This window comes from Salmo salar, chromosome ssa14, assembly GCF_905237065.1.
Source record: "Salmo salar chromosome ssa14, Ssal_v3.1, whole genome shotgun sequence".
Lineage (NCBI taxonomy): Eukaryota > Metazoa > Chordata > Actinopteri > Salmoniformes > Salmonidae > Salmo > Salmo salar.
In genome coordinates this window covers 57566794-57583712 of record NC_059455.1, presented here as the reverse complement: position 1 = coordinate 57583712, position 16919 = coordinate 57566794, and the positions used below count along the sequence as shown (strand labels likewise).

Here is a 16919-nt window from a genome sequence, read left to right as displayed (position 1 = left end):
GGATATGCCGTTTCCCGGGAAAAGACTAGGCCAGGAAGCTCACACTCGTAGGGAAACACGCACATACACGCTCTTGTAACACTGCCTCTGAAAACCTTTGGCCTGATTCAATATCTTACTTTACTCAATAAAAAAAAAACTTAGCAACCTTCCTTTTCCCACCCAGACAGACAGGAAATTGGCTTTGTCATTATGGTCGTCAAGGTAAAGTCTGCTTAACTGATGATTGAAAACTATAATACTGTCACTTGGGTGATATACTGTTTATACAGTAGTATTTCAAAATACTAATGGTATGATTTTCAATACCGTATTTCTTTTTGGTGTGTATACAGTACCATTCAAAAGTTTGGACACACTGACTCATTCAAGGGTTCTTTATATTGTAGAATAATAGTGAAGACATCAAACCTATGAAATTACACATATGGAATCATGGAGCAACCAAAAAAAAGTGTTAAACAAATCAAAATATATTTTAGATTCTTCAAAGTAGCCACCCTTTGCCTTGATGACAGCTTTGCACACTTGGCGTTCTCTCAACCAGCATCAGCTGGAATACTTTTCCAACAGTCTTGAAAGAGTTCCCACATATGCTGAGCACTTGTTGGTTGCTTTTGCTTCACTCTGCAGTCCAACTCATCCCAAACCATCTCAATTGGGTTGAGGTCAGGTGATTTATATTTGCACACACACACACACACACACACACACACGTATGTGGAAACCCCATCAAATTAGTGGATTCGGTTATTTCAGCCTCACCCGTTGCTGACAGGTGTATAAAAATTGAGCACACACCCATGCAATCTCCATAGCTAAACATTGGCAGTAGAATGTCCTTACTGAGGAGCTCACTGACTTTCAACGTGGCATAGTCATAGGATGCCACCTTTCTAACAAGTCTGTTCGTCAAATTTCTGCCCTGCTAGAGCTGCCACGGTCAACTATAAGTGCTTTATTGGGAAGTGGAAACATCTAGGAGCACAAGCTCACAGAACGAGACTGCCGATTGCTGAAGCGCATACAAATCATCTGTCCTCGGTTGCATTACTCACTACCGAGTTCCAAACTGCCTCCAGAAGCAACACCAACACAATAACTGTTTGTCGGGAGCTTCATGAAATGGGTTTCCGTGGCCGCACACAAGCCTAAGATCACCATGCGCCATCTGGCAGTCCGACAGTGTTTGGCGGATGCCAGGAGAACGCTACCTGCCCGAAAGCATAGTGCCAACTATAAAGTTAGGTGGAGGAGGCATAATGGTCCGGGTCTTTTTTTTCATGGTTGGGGCATGGCCCCTTAGTTTCAGTGAAGCGAAATCTTAACGCTACAGCATACAATGACATTGTAGACGATTCTGTGCTTCCAACTTTGTGGCAACAGTTTGGTGAAGGTCCTTTCCTGTTTCAGCAAGACAATGCCCCTGTGCACAAAGCGAGGTCCATACAGAAATGGTTGGTCAAGATCGGTGAGGAAGAACTTGACTGGCCTGCACAGAGCCCTGACCTCAACCCCATCAAACACCTTTGGGATGAATTGGAACGCTGATTATGAGCCAGGCCTAATCGCCCAACATCAGTGCCCGACCTCACTAATGCTCTTGGCTGAATGGAAGAAAAGTTCCTGCAGGAATGTCTAATGGAAAGCCTTCCCAGAAGAGTGGAGGCTGTTATAGCAGTAAAGGGGGGGACCACCTCCACATTAATGCCCATGATTTTGGAATGAAATGTTCAACGAGCAGGTGTCCATATACTTTTGGTCATGTAGTGCATGTCTTGTGGGGGCTGTGGTGGTGTGTGCATCACCACTGCTTATAACTATTAACTATAAGAAATCTAAGATGTGTCAAATAAATTATATTCAGCTCAGGGCTCCACTCCAGCTATGCATTTGGTTTGCTAACTTGCTAGCTAAGTGGCTAGATGTCAAGATCAAGCTACTTGGTTACAGCAGAGACATTAAATCCCCTCCTGGATCAAGAACCTTTGTTGCATTGAGTTTATTTTTTATAATAAAAAATAAAAAATGGCGCCCCACTCGATAATACCATATACCCCGGTATTGTACAGAAACATTATGACGGTATCAACATTTGGATACCGCCCAACCCTACTACACACCCCGTCATCCCTTCTCACACGCCAATGATCATTGACCTACAGTTGAAGTCTGAGGTTTACATACACCTTAGCCAAATACATTTAAAACACCGTTTTTCACAATTCCTGACATTTAATCCTAGTACAAATTCCCTGTCTTAGGTCAGTTAGGATCACCACTTTAGTTTAAGAATGTGAAATGTCAGAATAATAGTGGAGAGAATGATTTATTTCAGCTTTTATTTCTTTCATCACATTCCCAGTCAGGTCAGAAGCTTACATACACTCAATTAGTATTTGGTAGCATTGCCTTTAAAATTGTTAAACTTGGGTCAAATGTTTAGGGTAGCCTTCCACAAGATTCCCATAATAAGATGGGTGAATTTTGGCCCATTCCTCCTGACAGAGCTGGTGTAACTGAGTCAGGTTTGTAGGCCTCCTTGCTCGCTCACACTTTTTCAGTTCTGCCAACAAATGTTCTATAGGATTGAGGTCAGGGCTTTGTGACGGCCACTCCAATACCTTGACTTGGTTGTCCTTAAGCCATTTTGCCACAACTTTGGAAGTATGCTTGGGGTCATTGTCCATTTGGAAGACCCATTTGCGACCAAGCTTAACTTCCTGACTGATGTCTTGAGATGTTGCTTCAATATATCCACATCATTTTCCTTTCTCATGAAGCCATCTATTTTGTGAAGTGCACCAGTCGCTCCCGCAGCAAAGCACCCGCCCAACATGATGCTGCCACCCCCGTACTTCACGGTTAGGATGTTTTTCTTCGGCTTGCAAGCCTCCCCCTTTTTTCTCCAAACATAACGATGGTCATTATGGCCAAACAGTTCTATTTTTGTTTCATCACACCAGAGGACATTCCTCCAAAAAGTATAATCTTTGTCCCCATGTGCAGTTGCAAACTGTAGTCTGTCTTTTTTATTGCAGTTTTGGAGCAGTGGCTTCTTCCTTGCTGAGCGGCCTTCCAGGTTATGTCAATATAGGACTCGTTTCACTGTGGATATAGATACTTTTGTACCCGTTTCCTCCAGCATCTTCACAAGGTCCTTTGCTGTTGTTTTGGGATTGATTTGCACTTTTCGCACCAAAGTACATTCATCTCTAGGAGACAAAACGCGTCTCCTTCCTGAGCGGTATGACGGCTGCGTGGTCCCATGGTGTTTATACTTGCGTACTATTGTTTGTACAGATGAACGTGGTACCTTCAGGTGTTTGGAAATTGCTCCCAAGGATGAACCAGACTTGTGGAGGTCAAGCAAAGAGGCACTGAGTTTGAAGGCAGGCCTTGAAATACATCCACAGGTACACCTCCAATTGACTAAAATGATGTCAATTAGCCTATCAGAACCTTCTAAAGCCATGACATCATTTTCTGGAGTTTTCCAAGCTGTTTAAAGGCACAGTCAACTTAGTGTATGTAAACTTCTGACCCACTAGAATTGTGATACAGTGAATGATAAGTGAAATAATCTGTCTGTAAACAACTGCTGGAAAAATTACTTGTGTCATGCACAAAGTAGATGTCCTAACCAACTTGCCAAAACTATAGTTTGTTAACAAGAAATTTGTGGAGTGGTTGAAAAACTAGTTTTAATGACTCCAACCTAAGTGTTTGTAAACTTCCGACTTCAACTGTATATAGTTTGTGTGCATTGATATGCAGGCTAGGTGTGCCTATTGTAAAAAAATAAAGTATGTCGTTCTGCCCTTGAGGGGTTGTCTATTAACGTTCTGTATTATGTCATGTTTCATGTATGTGGACCCCAGGAAGAGTAACTGCTGCTTTTGCAACAGATAATGGAGATCCTAATAAAATACCAACAAAAAAAATAGATTGAGGGTATCACATCAGATTACTGGTAGTCCGCAATCTCAGCGTGTTTTCTCCGATTCCAATTCACTAGACAGAGATTAGGGAGCAGTTTATGGGATATGGGGGAGGTAGAGAAACAGAGAATGAGTGGGGGTGGAAGAGTCCTTTACAGAAATTACTAGAAAGGGGGTGAAAAATAAGGGAATAATATGAGATTAGCGAGAAGAGGAAAAACTGCCCTTTTTTGCAGAAAATAGGAGATGAGGGAGATACAATGTAGAAATCCCTTCTCACACACCACCTACTTATACCAGAAGACGTGGCTATCCAACCCTCTCTCTCTCTCTACACACACACACCTTTGTTATTCTCACTTTTACTCCTTTCAGAGTGGCAGAGCAGAGTTCTCAGACTGGTTCGACCACTTCCACTGCCTCGTGAAAAAAAGCACAAGAAGAGAAAAGCATACAGAGTGAGCCAACAACTGAAAGAGGGGTCGAAATTGCTTGAGTTCATTGAAAAACCCATGGCGGCTGGAAGGAGAGGTGGGGAGGGGTTTGCTTGAGGGAAAGGTAAAGCCGGGAGAAAGAGAAAAAGAGGGCAAAGTGCCTAGTGACGAATGGCTATGGGTGCCAAAAACCATTTAAAAAAAATCCACATCTCTTACCATTCTTTCCTCCTTCAGAGAGGGAGACTAGGAGGTGAGGAAATAATGGACTGAAAAGGGGCAGCATGTAAAGATGAGATAAAAGGTGGAGAGGGAGCAGAGAGAGAACCAGAGACAGGAGGAAGAATGAATCTCTCCGAGGCAGTTCCAAAACCGTGTGAAGAGGGGAGGCCTGAGCAGCAGACAGCATTCAAAGGCCACTGCAGTGACAGAATGACTGACAGACTGATAGAGGCAATGGCACTTCATCACCATGTGCACTCTGACCCCCAATCAGTCACACCAGTTACTATTCTGTTCTGTGGCACTCCATGAAGAGAATACCCCCAATTTGTATAGGAAGCACTACAAAAACCTCCAAATTGGCTGGATAATACTTGCAAAAATCACTTATATGGGTGAAACTTACCATAAAAATCACTAATTCGAGGTAAATGCACCGTAAAGGTCACTTCTTTTGATGAAACACACTATAGAGCGATTAGCCTGTTGAGTGAAAATATCACAAAGCTCATTTAGGTAAAAATAAAGCTAGACATTAGCGAAGAAGATTAAACCCCCAAGAAGATAAATGTGCAGCGAGAAAAAGAGATTGTTGGAATTATGTGATAAGAAAAAAGCCATTAAGTTGGAAAAGAGGTAAATAAAATTGGAAAAAATTCTAAGTTAGTAAGGAGTAAGGAAAGTGTTAACATTGAACATGTTGAACTTTCTGCCACAACCAGCTTGAAACAAGGAACCAAGCCAAAATGAGAGAGGAGGCGGTGGAGAGAGGAAGAAACAGGTACAGGGAGGAGGAGGGAGGTTTACTCATGCTCTGTCAGAAAAAAGAATGGGTAAAAGAGAGAGAAGGAGCAAGCAGAATGAGTAGGCTACAGTATTATATTACTTTTGGGTTATGAATGTTAACATCAAATCACAGCAATGCAGTGCAGTGTGCCCTTGCCCAGCAGTGTGTGAGGGTGGAAGTCTGGGTTAATGTGTGTGTGAGCGAGCGAGCAAGTCAGTGATTTAGGAGCTGGTGCTTTAACACACTGCCTCCCCCATGGGACACACCTTTCACACAGACATGTACATACGCACATGTAACAGTGTAGGTTCCGTCCCTCTCTTCGCCCCAACCTGGGCTCGAACCAGGGACCCTTGCACACATCAACAATTGACACCCCACGAAGCATCGTTACCCATCGCGCCACAAAAGCCGCGGCCCTTGCAACGCAAGGGGCAACCCTACTTCAAGTCTCAGAGCGGGTGACGTCACCGATTGAAACGCTATTAGCGCGCACCACCGCTAACTAACTAGCCATTTCACATCGGTTACACACACACACACAGACACACACCGAGCAAAGCATATTGATAGAGCAACTTCTGGGAACCAGTGTGAATGATAAAGCCCTTCTTAACCTATGACGCAAGCTTGCAGATTGACACATGTAGGCACACACGGCTCCAAATTAAAGAATGTCATTGGTAGCACTCGTGCTCCCAACTTGAAAAAGTTCAGAGGACCAGATTTAAAAATATATTTAAAAAAAATATTTGATTGAAATACAGCCTATATTGGGCCTACGTTGCACCCTAGAAGCTAATATGTAACACTGTAAATACATTAGTTTATTATAAAAGCTAAAATGTTGATATGAAAGTTGTGGAATATTAGGATACTACATTGTGTAAAAGCACACATTTGTTATTTAGATGCATTACATTTAAAAAGTGTACACTGTCTCTTTAAAAAAAAGTCAGGTTTGTGATGATTGTCATTCATTTATCGCTATGCTCATTGATTTTTCTGAAGAAGCTATCACTTTTCCTTTCTTTCTGTGGCCCCAAATGTTTAGACATAGTGGTAAAGTGATCAGGTTGTTAGCTAGCTAGCCAATGAGGTTACATGGCTTAAAAAGTGTAAACTAATGTTCAACGACGCACAATCCGTTTTAGAACTACCCACGACGTTCCGGTATAGGAAGATAAAATGTTGCGCTGGTAATATGGGTCATACCGTACAGGGAAGCCTTATCATTACATCGATTGATATCTGCGAGAGATTTTTTTTGTATAGTTACCCGGTGCTCCTAAAATAAAACTCCTGGTCGCACAGCAAAATATTTTGTCGCATGCAACGAAATTGGTCGCACTTCAGAGCCCTGAGCGCACACACATAACATTTCAGCCAAAAACAGATCTCTGTTGGACTGAAACACAGCGGTAGCTCGCTCACAGGCAGCGTCAACCTTGCAGTCAACATGCCCCAAGGCACAAACATAGTACACACCAATGCATAGTAGGGCATCTGTAACTGACACACACACAGTTTATTCCGTAGGGGAGCAGACAGGGTAAATCGTTACCACCTAACTGACCAAAATGATTAGTCTGTTGTCAATTAGATTAGCTATAGCTTTCTAATCAAGACCATTGATTCATCTGCCACACAAACTGGAGAGAGGGGGAGGGCGTCGACCAATAGAGAGAGTCATGGGTGGGAGGGGGAAAAACAGATTGAGAGAAAACCAAGAAAAGAAGAGGAGAATAAATGAAGAGAAAAAACATTTCTCTCCCAAACTCTCCTTTATTTCTGCAAGTGTGGGATTAAGTGCAGCCAGAGGGAGAGATTTAGTGCAGATATCCAGTAAAAATAGCAAGCGTGGGGATTATGCATTTATTTGCAGAAATTATGATCATTGTTGTCACTGCATTGACATAGCATGCTTACATCTGGGACTCGTAACTTCATTCTCTGAGATTATGACATGGATGTGTTTCTGAGAACAATGAGTGTAGTGTCATGGCTTTATGGGAAATCTCTATGAATCACAGCAAGATAAACTGAACTGAGTTTAGTACTGTGTGAATTTGAATATAAATGTATTTATGTGTGTGTGTCTACAAGACAGGACATGTTAAATAAACGTAATTTTTTTTTGTTAGCATTCAAGTGAGAGTGTATGCCTTGCTGTGATTGATTGGCCGTTTGTCTTGTTTGTTTGTGTGTGATTGAGTGAGTTTGTGCCAGAGTGTGTTAGTGTATGAGTGAGTGTAGGTGTGTTTCAATCTCACCCTCCCAACTTTTCACCCCAACCACCATAACTCTAATTGACCTCCACTTATTCAGAGTGGGCTCCAAACCCCAACAATTTGGGCTCCAATTTCTCCTTCCCAAGCTATCCATCTCACTCCCACAATATGACCTACTAGGCAGGCTTCAAGTTACATCCTCTGTCTCCGTCATACACCATTATTCCTCATCTTTCCATCTGAAATATGAACCCTCATATGTCTCCCTGTCCTGTCCCGTCAGCCCATCATATATATATCCAGTGATTTAGTGGACAGACAGACACGCGTAATGAAAATGTAAGATGGAGATATCAACGCCATCAGTGGGGATGGGTTTGCAACCGATATTTACTACCACGGTCACGTCTCTGGGTGACTGTGATAAAGCGTTGGGTAAAGATAGGCATACCCATTTAAAAAAAAATGATATCTGTTGATACAAATGGAATGTGGAATCACATTTACTGTTAGTGTGGTTGGGTCTTTAAATAGGACATTTTATTATTAAAGAGATATTACACAAGTTTAAAAACTCATAGTTGCTAAAGGTGGTGCTAATAATAATGCACCTCCCATTCCATATGTCCTTGAAAGTGGGGGTAATTTAGATAGTAGCCTATCAATAAATCAGATTTATGGTATAACTATGTGTAACTACCAACTCACCGAAAGGGTAGACAGACAGATTGTGACACAGATAAATTGACCAGGTTATACAAGGAATTACAGATTTAAAAAAAAAAAAAAAAGTTTCCCCTCAGGCAGTAGTGAAGCCAGTGAACAAGAAGATACTGTAACTGCCTTGCATCATCATAACAACAGTGGCCAGCTGCATATTCAGTAAACTCAGAATGTAAACCAATTAAGGCAGTAGGCTACAACAACATAATCTATTTAAATACCCTAACAATCACACTCATGTGGTAATTAAAAGGTATAGGCTATTGCATAGTCATTGCTATGCACAGATATAAAGAGGTACTGTAGCGTTATTGAGCATTTACTAGTTTGCCGACAATCCTAATCAGCAAATCATACAAGTCACAATCACAGCTTCTGATACATTGTATTACTTTGTTGCACTTGCGAATCTGATTTGCAAACCTTTTCAAATGAACAGTAATGAAATAGAATGACAAAAAACACGTAAGCGATCACGAATAGTTGAACTTACTTGCTGTTTGTGCTATTCCAATATATGCTGTGCCTTTCTGCAGAAGCAAACCAAGCACCGAGACTCCCAACGAAGCACAGGCTCCAGACCAAATCCATTATTTGAGTGGAGAGGATGCGTTCAGAGGAAAACCGGCGAGTCTTGCAGTCAGACAACTTTAGGAAAATATCTATGCGTTCGAGTAGGTTATTTACTCAACAAATGTACTTATGCACGCAACAGCTTCAAAACAGAAAGCAAAAATACGAACCACTCGGCAAAATAAGACGAGCCTGTTTCAGTCAAGCACAGTCCGTAATGAATGAACAACAATTTGCTTGGTTTCTAGTTTTGTGGAACGCCTACTATCGTTAAACACGCCTCATAATGAATGAGAACCAATGGGAGGACAAAGCGTTTTTTTTGTTTGTCAGATGCGGGATGCACGCCCTCTGTGCTACAGGACGAGGAGGGGAATTTCTAAGAAGTATTAGGATCTATTCTATTGACGATTTCTTTTTCCAGACTTATTCGCAGTAGGACAGATATATCGATTAAGAAATAACACGATTTTCACAGAATCAAACGACCCAATCTGAGGGAAGTAAGTTGTATAATAGCTTTCCACCACAACCACTTTATAGTGGTCAGTTAATTAACAGACCACCTGACCTTTAGGCTATATTACTTCCCAAATGGCACCCGATTCCCTACAAAGTGCGCTGGTCAAAGGTAGTGCACTACATAGGGAATAGAGTGCCATTTGGGATGCAAATTACATTCTATTCTTGATTACCGAGTGCCGCATTGGTCTAAGGCACTGCATCTCAGTGCAAGAGATGTCACTACAGTCCCTGGTTTGAATCCAGGTTGTATCACATCCAGCCGTGATTTGGAGTCCCATAGAGCGGTGCACAATTGGCCGAGCGTCATCCGGGTTTGGCCGGGGTAGGCCGTCATTGTAAATATGAATTTGCTCTTAATGGAATTGCCTGGTTAAATTAAAAAAAATCTCATTCCTCAATTTCAGTGAATGATTTTGTGTAGGTCTGGTGACATTGCCCACATGACATAGGCCAAAAGACATAACATTTAACTAGGGAGCATTTACTGTGGGAGTATTTGACATGGCGCCGGAAGTAATGGCAGCAGTTTTACGGGCGCCCAACCAATTGTGCTATTATGTGGGTTTTTTCACGTTATTCGTAACTTATTTTGTACATAATGTTTCTGCCAAAAGAGCTTCTGGATATCAGGACAGCGATCACTCACCTCGGATTAGATAAAGATTTTTTCTTCAACAAGCAGGACGCACAAGACATTCTCCAAACACCCGACAGGGCCAACATCCCCATTATTTGCAAGAGGAAGAGACGCAGATACAGAGGACACAGAGCTGGATGCCTCGTGAGGGCCCGCAGAAGGCGAGTGGGAAAGCTGCCGTTACCGTCAATATTACTCGCCAACGTGCAATCATTGGACAATAAATTAGACGAGGTACGATCACGAATATCCTACCAAAACTGTAATATCCTATGTTTCACGGAATAGTGGCTGAATGACGACATGGATATTCAGCTAGCGGGACATACGCTGCACCGGCAAGATAGAACAGCACACTCCGGTAAGACGAGGGGGGACGGTCTGTGCACATTTGTAAACAACAGCTGGTGCACGAAATCTAAGGAAGTCTCTAGATTTTCTCACCTGAAGTAGAGTATATTATGATAAATTGCAGGCCACACTACTTGCCTAGAGAGTTTTCAGCTATACTTTTTGTGGCTGTTTATTTACCACCACAGACAGATGCTGGCACTAAGACCGCATTCAGTCAGCTGTATAAGGAAATAAGCAAACAGGAAAGCACTCACCCAGAGGCGGCGCTCCTAGTGGCCGGAGACTTTAAATCAGGGAAACTTAAATCAGTTCTACTAAATCTTTATCAACATGTTAAATGTGCAACCAGAGAGAAAAAAATCCTTGATCACCTGTGTTCCACACACAGAGATGCGTACAAAGCTCTCCCTCGCCCTCTATTTGGTAAATCTGACCACAACTCGATCCTCCTGATTGCTGCTTACAAGCAAAAATGAAAGTAGGAAGCACCAGTGACTCGGTCTATAAAAAAGTGGTCAGATGAAGCAGATGCTAAACTACAGGACTGTTTTGATATCACAGACTGGAACATGTTTCGGGATTCTTCCGATGGCATTGAGGAGTACACCACATCAGTCAAGGGCTTTATCAATACGTCATTGAGGACGTCGTCCCCACAGTGACTGTACATACATACCCCAACCAGAAGCCATGGATTACAGGCAACATTCACACTGAGCTAAAGGGTAGAGCTGCCGCTTTCAAGGTGCGGGACTCTAACCCGGAAGCTTACAAGAAATCCTGCTATGCCCTGCGATGAACCATCAAACAGGCAAAGCGTCAATACAGGGCTAAGATTGAATCCTACTACAACGGCTCCGACGCTCGTCTTATGTGGCAGGGCTTGCAAACTATTACAGACGACAAAGGGAAGCACAGCCGCGAGCTGCCCAGTGACACGAGCCTACCAGACGAGCTAAATCACTTCTATGCTCGCTTCGAGGCAAGCAACACTAAGGCATGCATGAGAGCATCAGCTTTTCCGGATAACTGTGTGATCACGCTCTCCGTAGCCAACGTGAATAAGACCTTTAAACAGGTCAACATTCACAAGGCTGCGGGGCCAGACGGATTACCAGGACGTGTGCTCCGGGCATGTGCTGACCAACTGGCAGGTGTCTTCACTGACATTTTCAACATGTCCCTGATTGAGTCTGTAATACCAACATGTTTCAAGCAACCACCATAGTCCCTGTGCCCTAGAACATAAAGGCAACCTGCCTAAATGACTACAGACCCGTAGCACTCACGTCCGTAGTCATGAAGTGCTTTCAAAGGCTGGTAATGGCTCACATCAACACCATTATCCCAGAAACCCTAGACCCACTCCAATTTGAATACCTCCCAAACAGATCCACAGGTGATGAAATCTCTATTGCACTCCACACTGCCCTTTCCCACCTGGACAAAAGGAACACTTATGTGAGAATGCTATTCATTGACTACAGCTCAGCGTTCAACACCATAGTACCCTCAAAGCTCATCACTAAGCTAAGGATCCTGGGACTACACACCTCCCACTGTAACTGGATCCCGGACTTCCTGATGGGCCGCCCCCAGGTGGTGAGGGTAGGTAGCAACACATCTGACACGCTGATCCTCAACACTGGAGCCCCCCAGGGGTGCGTGCTCAGTCCCCTCCTGTACTCCCTGTTCACCCACGACTGCATGGCCAGGCAGGCCTCCAACACCATCATTAAGTTTGCAGACGACACAACAGTGGCAGGTGTCTTCACTGACATTTTCAACATGTCCCTGATTGAGTCTGTAATACCAACATGTTTCAAGCAACCACCATAGTCCCTGTGCGCTAGAACATAAAGGCAACCTGCCTAAATGACTACAGACCCGTAGCACTCACGTCCGTAGTCATGAAGTGCTTTCAAAGGCTGGTAATGGCTCACATCAACACCATTATCCCAGAAACCCTAGACCCACTCCAATTTGAATACCTCCCAAACAGATCCACAGGTGATGACATCTCTATTGCACTCCACACTGCCCTTTCCCACCTGGACAAAAGGAACACTTATGTGAGAATGCTATTCATTGACTACAGCTCAGCGTTCAACACCATAGTACCCTCAAAGCTCATCACTAAGCTAAGGATCCTGGGACTACACACCTCCCACTGTAACTGGATCCCGGACTTCCTGATGGGCCGCCCCCAGGTGGTGAGGGTAGGTAGCAACACATCTGACACGCTGATCCTCAACACTGGAGCCCCCCAGGGGTGTGTGCTCAGTCCCCTCCTGTACTCCCTGTTCACCCACGACTGCATGGCCAGGCAGGCCTCCAACACCATCATTAAGTTTGCAGACGACACAACAGTGGTAGGCCTGATCACCGACAACGACAAGACAGCCTATAGGGAGGAGGTCAGAGACCTGGCCAGGTGGTGCCAGAATAACAACCTATCCCTCAACATAACCAAGACTAAGGAGATGATTGTGGACTACAGGAAAAGGAGGACTGAGCACGCCCCCATTCTCATCGACGGGGCTGTAGTGGAGCAGGTTGAGAGCTTCAAGTTCCTTGGTGTCCACATCACCAACAAACTACAATGGTCCAGACACAACAAGACAGTCGTGAAGAGGGCACGACAAAGCCTATTCCCCCTCAGGAAACTAAAAAGATTTGGCATGGGTCCTGAGATCCTAAAACGATTCTACAGCTGCAACATCGAGAGCATCCTGACTGGTTGCATCACTGCCTGGTATGGCAATTGCTCGGCTTCTGACCGCAAGGCACTACAGAGGGTAGTGCGTACGGCCCAGTACATCATTGGGGCTAAGCTGCCTGCCATCCAGGACCTCTACACCAGGCGGTGTCAGAGGAAGGCCCTAAAAATTGTCAAAGACCCCAGCCACCCCAGTCATAGACTGTTCTCTCTACTACCGCATGGCAAGCGGTACCGGAGTGCCAAGTGTAGGACAAAAAGGCTTCTCAACAGTTTTTACCCCCGAGCCATAAGACTCCTGAAGCGGTAATCAAATGGCTACCCGGACTATTTGCATTGTGCCCCCCCCCCCCCCCCAACCACTCTTTTACGCTGCTGCTACTCTCTGTTTATCATATATGCATAGTCCCTTTAACTATACACTCATGTACATACTACCTCAATTGGCCCGACCAACCAGTGCTCCCGCACATTGGCTAACCGGGCTATCTGCATTGTGTCCCACCACCCACCATCCGCCAACCCCTCTTCTACGCTACTGCTACTCTCTGTTCATCATATATGCATAGTCACTTTAACCATATCTGCATGTACATACTACCTCAATCAGCCTGACTAACCGGTGTCTGTATGTAGCCTCACTAGTTTTATAGCCTCGCTACTGCTATTTTAAAGTCTTTTTACTGGTGTTTTTATTTCTTTACTTACCTACTGTTTATCAAATACCTTTTTTGCACTATTGATTAGAGCCTGTAAGTAAGCATTTCACTGTAAGGTCTACACCTGTTGTATGTGACAAATAAACTTTGATTTTATTACCTACAATGACATGTTACATTTAAGCGAGACATTAAATCCAAACTATCCGATTAGCGCATTTAACAAACCTAATCAAGTAAGACCTCAGTTGGCTCGGTTTAAATCAGTTACAAGTAGGGTTCCGGAGTTTGAGTTTATTTTATTTTTACAGGGACAGTGCACATTAATCAACGTTTCAGTGAAAGTGCCGGTTTTAGCCAGCCGGCTAATTTTCAACAGCAGTCCCTGGGCAGGTTATTTAGATCTATTCCAAATGTAACTTCTGGGGTATAAACCTCTGAGCTCTGACGTACTAATGAGGCCATAAAGCACACATACTTAGACAACATACATTATATTGGATACTGTATAGGACCAGAGCTCTGTTTGGTTAATTTACGCCCTATTTGGATGTTGAGGACATTACATTTCACTTTCACCCAGATAGCAATCAAACAAAAATAATCAAATTAACATGGTTGCCAATTGAGGTTAGTTAATTCATTTAATTCACCCTGGGCAGACCCTACTGTAAGTAATAGGCCTACATACAAACTTAAACACTTTGCCTACCTCAAGTAGCAAAGTAATATGGTTCTGGCAGGTAGGTAACTAAGTTTTAATTCTCAAAGTTTCTTTCTAACTTCAACCAATTGGAATATGAAGTATTCCACAAAGCACCACTGCACAAATGCACATGGATACTGGTATACAGTGCCTTCGGAAAGTTTTCAGACCCCTTGACTTTTTCCACGTTTTGATAGGTTACAACCTGATTCTAAAATGTATTAAATCGTTTTTTCCCCCCTCATCAATCTACACGCAATCACCCATAATGACAAAGCAAAAACAGTTTTTTAAAAATGTTTGCCAATTAATTAAAAATTAAAAACAAAAATATCACATTTACATAAGTATTCAGACCCTTAAGTCAGTACTGTGTTGAAGAACCTTTGGCAGCAATTACAGCCTCAAGTTTTCTTGGGTATGACGCTACAAGCTTGGCACACATGTATTTGGGGAGTTTCTCCCATTCTTCTCTGCAGATCCTCTTGAGCTCTGTCAGGTTGGATGGGGAGCGTTGCAACAACTATTTTCAACTATTTTCTCTCCAAACATGTTCGATGGGGTTCAAGTCCAGGCTCTGGCTGGGCCACTCAAGGATATTCAGAGACTTGTCCTGAAACCCCTCCTGCGTTGTCTTGGCTATGTGCAACAAGACAACGACCCTTCGCCCCAGTCTGAGGTCCTGAGCGTTCTGGAGCAGGTTTTCATCAAGGATCTCTCTGTACTTTGCTCTGTTCATCTTTCCCTCGATCCTGACTAGTCTCCCAGTCCCTGCCGCTGAAAAACACCCCCAAAGCTTGATGCTGCCGCCACCATGCTTCACTGTAGGGATGGTGCCAGGTTTCCTCCAGACGTGATGCTAGGCATTCAGGCCATATACTTGAATCTTGGTTTCATCAGACCAGAGAATCTTGTTTCTCATGGTCTGAAAGTCCTTTAGGTGCCTTTTGGCAAACTCCAATTTCAAGTCTCATAGCTAAAGGGGCTGAATGCTTATGTAAATCTGGTATTTCTGTTTTAATTTGTAAAATTTAATTTGTAAAACATGTCTAAAAACCTGTTTTTTCTCTTTGCTTTATGGGGTATTGTGTGTAGTGATGAGGAAAAATTATAATTTAATCCATGTAATGTAACAACATTTTGAAAAAGTGAAGGGGTCTGAATTAGAGGTCGACCGATTATGATTTTTCAACGTTGATACCGATTATTTGAGGACCAAAAAAAGCGGATACCGATTAATCAGACGATTTTATATATATATTTGTAATAATGACAATTACAACAACACTGAATGGACGTTTTTATCTTATCTTAATATAATACATAAATAAAATGAATTTAGTCTCAAATAAATAATGAAACATGTTCAATTTGGTTTAAATAATGCAAAAACACAGTGTTGGAGAAGAAAGTAAAAGTGCAATATGTGCCATTTACAAAAGTTAACGTTTAAGTTCCTTGCTCAGAACATGAGAACATATGAAAACTGGTGGTTCCTTTTAACATGAGTCTTCAATATTCCCAGTTAAGAAGATTTAGGTTGTAGTTATTATAGGAATTATAGGACTATTTCTCTCTATACCATTTGTATTTCATATACCTTTGACTATTGGATGTTCTTATAGACACTATAGTATTGCCAGCCTAATCTCGGGAGTTGATAGACTTGAAGTCATAAACAGCGCTGTGTTTCAAGCATTGCGAAGAGCTGTTGGCAAACACAGGAAAGTGCTGTTTGAATGAATGCTTACGAGCCTGCTGCTGCCTACCACTGCTCAGTCAGACTGCTCTATCAAATATCAAATCATAGACTTAATTATAATATAACAAACACACAGAAATACGAGCCTTAGGTCATTAATATGGGCAAATCCGAAAACTATTATTTCGAAAACAAAACGTTTATTCTTTCAGGAATCGTTCCGTATTTTATCGAACGGGTGGCAACCCTAGGTCTTGCTGTTACATTGCACAACCTTCAATGTTACGTCATAATTATGTAAAATTCTGGGAAATTAATTACAGTCTTTGTTAGGAAGAAATGGTCTTCACACAGTTCGCAACGAGCCAGGCGGCTCAAACTGCTGCATATACCCTGACACGAATTTGCTTTGTTAAATCATCACCCGTTTGGCGAAGTAGGCTGTGATTCGATGATAAATGAACAGGCACAGCATTGATTATATGCAACGCAGGACAAGCTAGTTAAGCTAGTAATATCATCAACCATGTGTAGTTAACCAGTGATTATGTTAAGATTGATTGTTTTTTATAAGATAAGTTTAATGCTAGGTAGCAACTTACCTTGGCTCCTTGCTGCACTTGTGTAACAGGTGGTCAGCCTGCCACGCAGTCATCCTCGTGGATTGCAATGTAATCGGCCATAATCGGCATCCAAAAATGCCGAT

At 42.8% G+C, this 16919-nt stretch overlaps 1 protein-coding gene across 1 annotated transcript in view; it reads right to left on the bottom strand.

The window, feature by feature from the left end:
- LOC106570105 (ephrin-A1) overlaps positions 1–9135 on the bottom strand; it is a 33622-nt gene extending 24487 nt beyond the window's left edge. Inside the window, exon 1 of the mRNA XM_014142113.2 lies at positions 8832–9135. Within this exon, the coding sequence (XP_013997588.1) occupies positions 8832–8929 (98 nt within the window). The 5' untranslated portion in view covers positions 8930–9135. The remainder of the gene's footprint in view (positions 1–8831) is intronic.
- Between the last annotated feature and the right edge of the window lie 7784 nt (positions 9136–16919).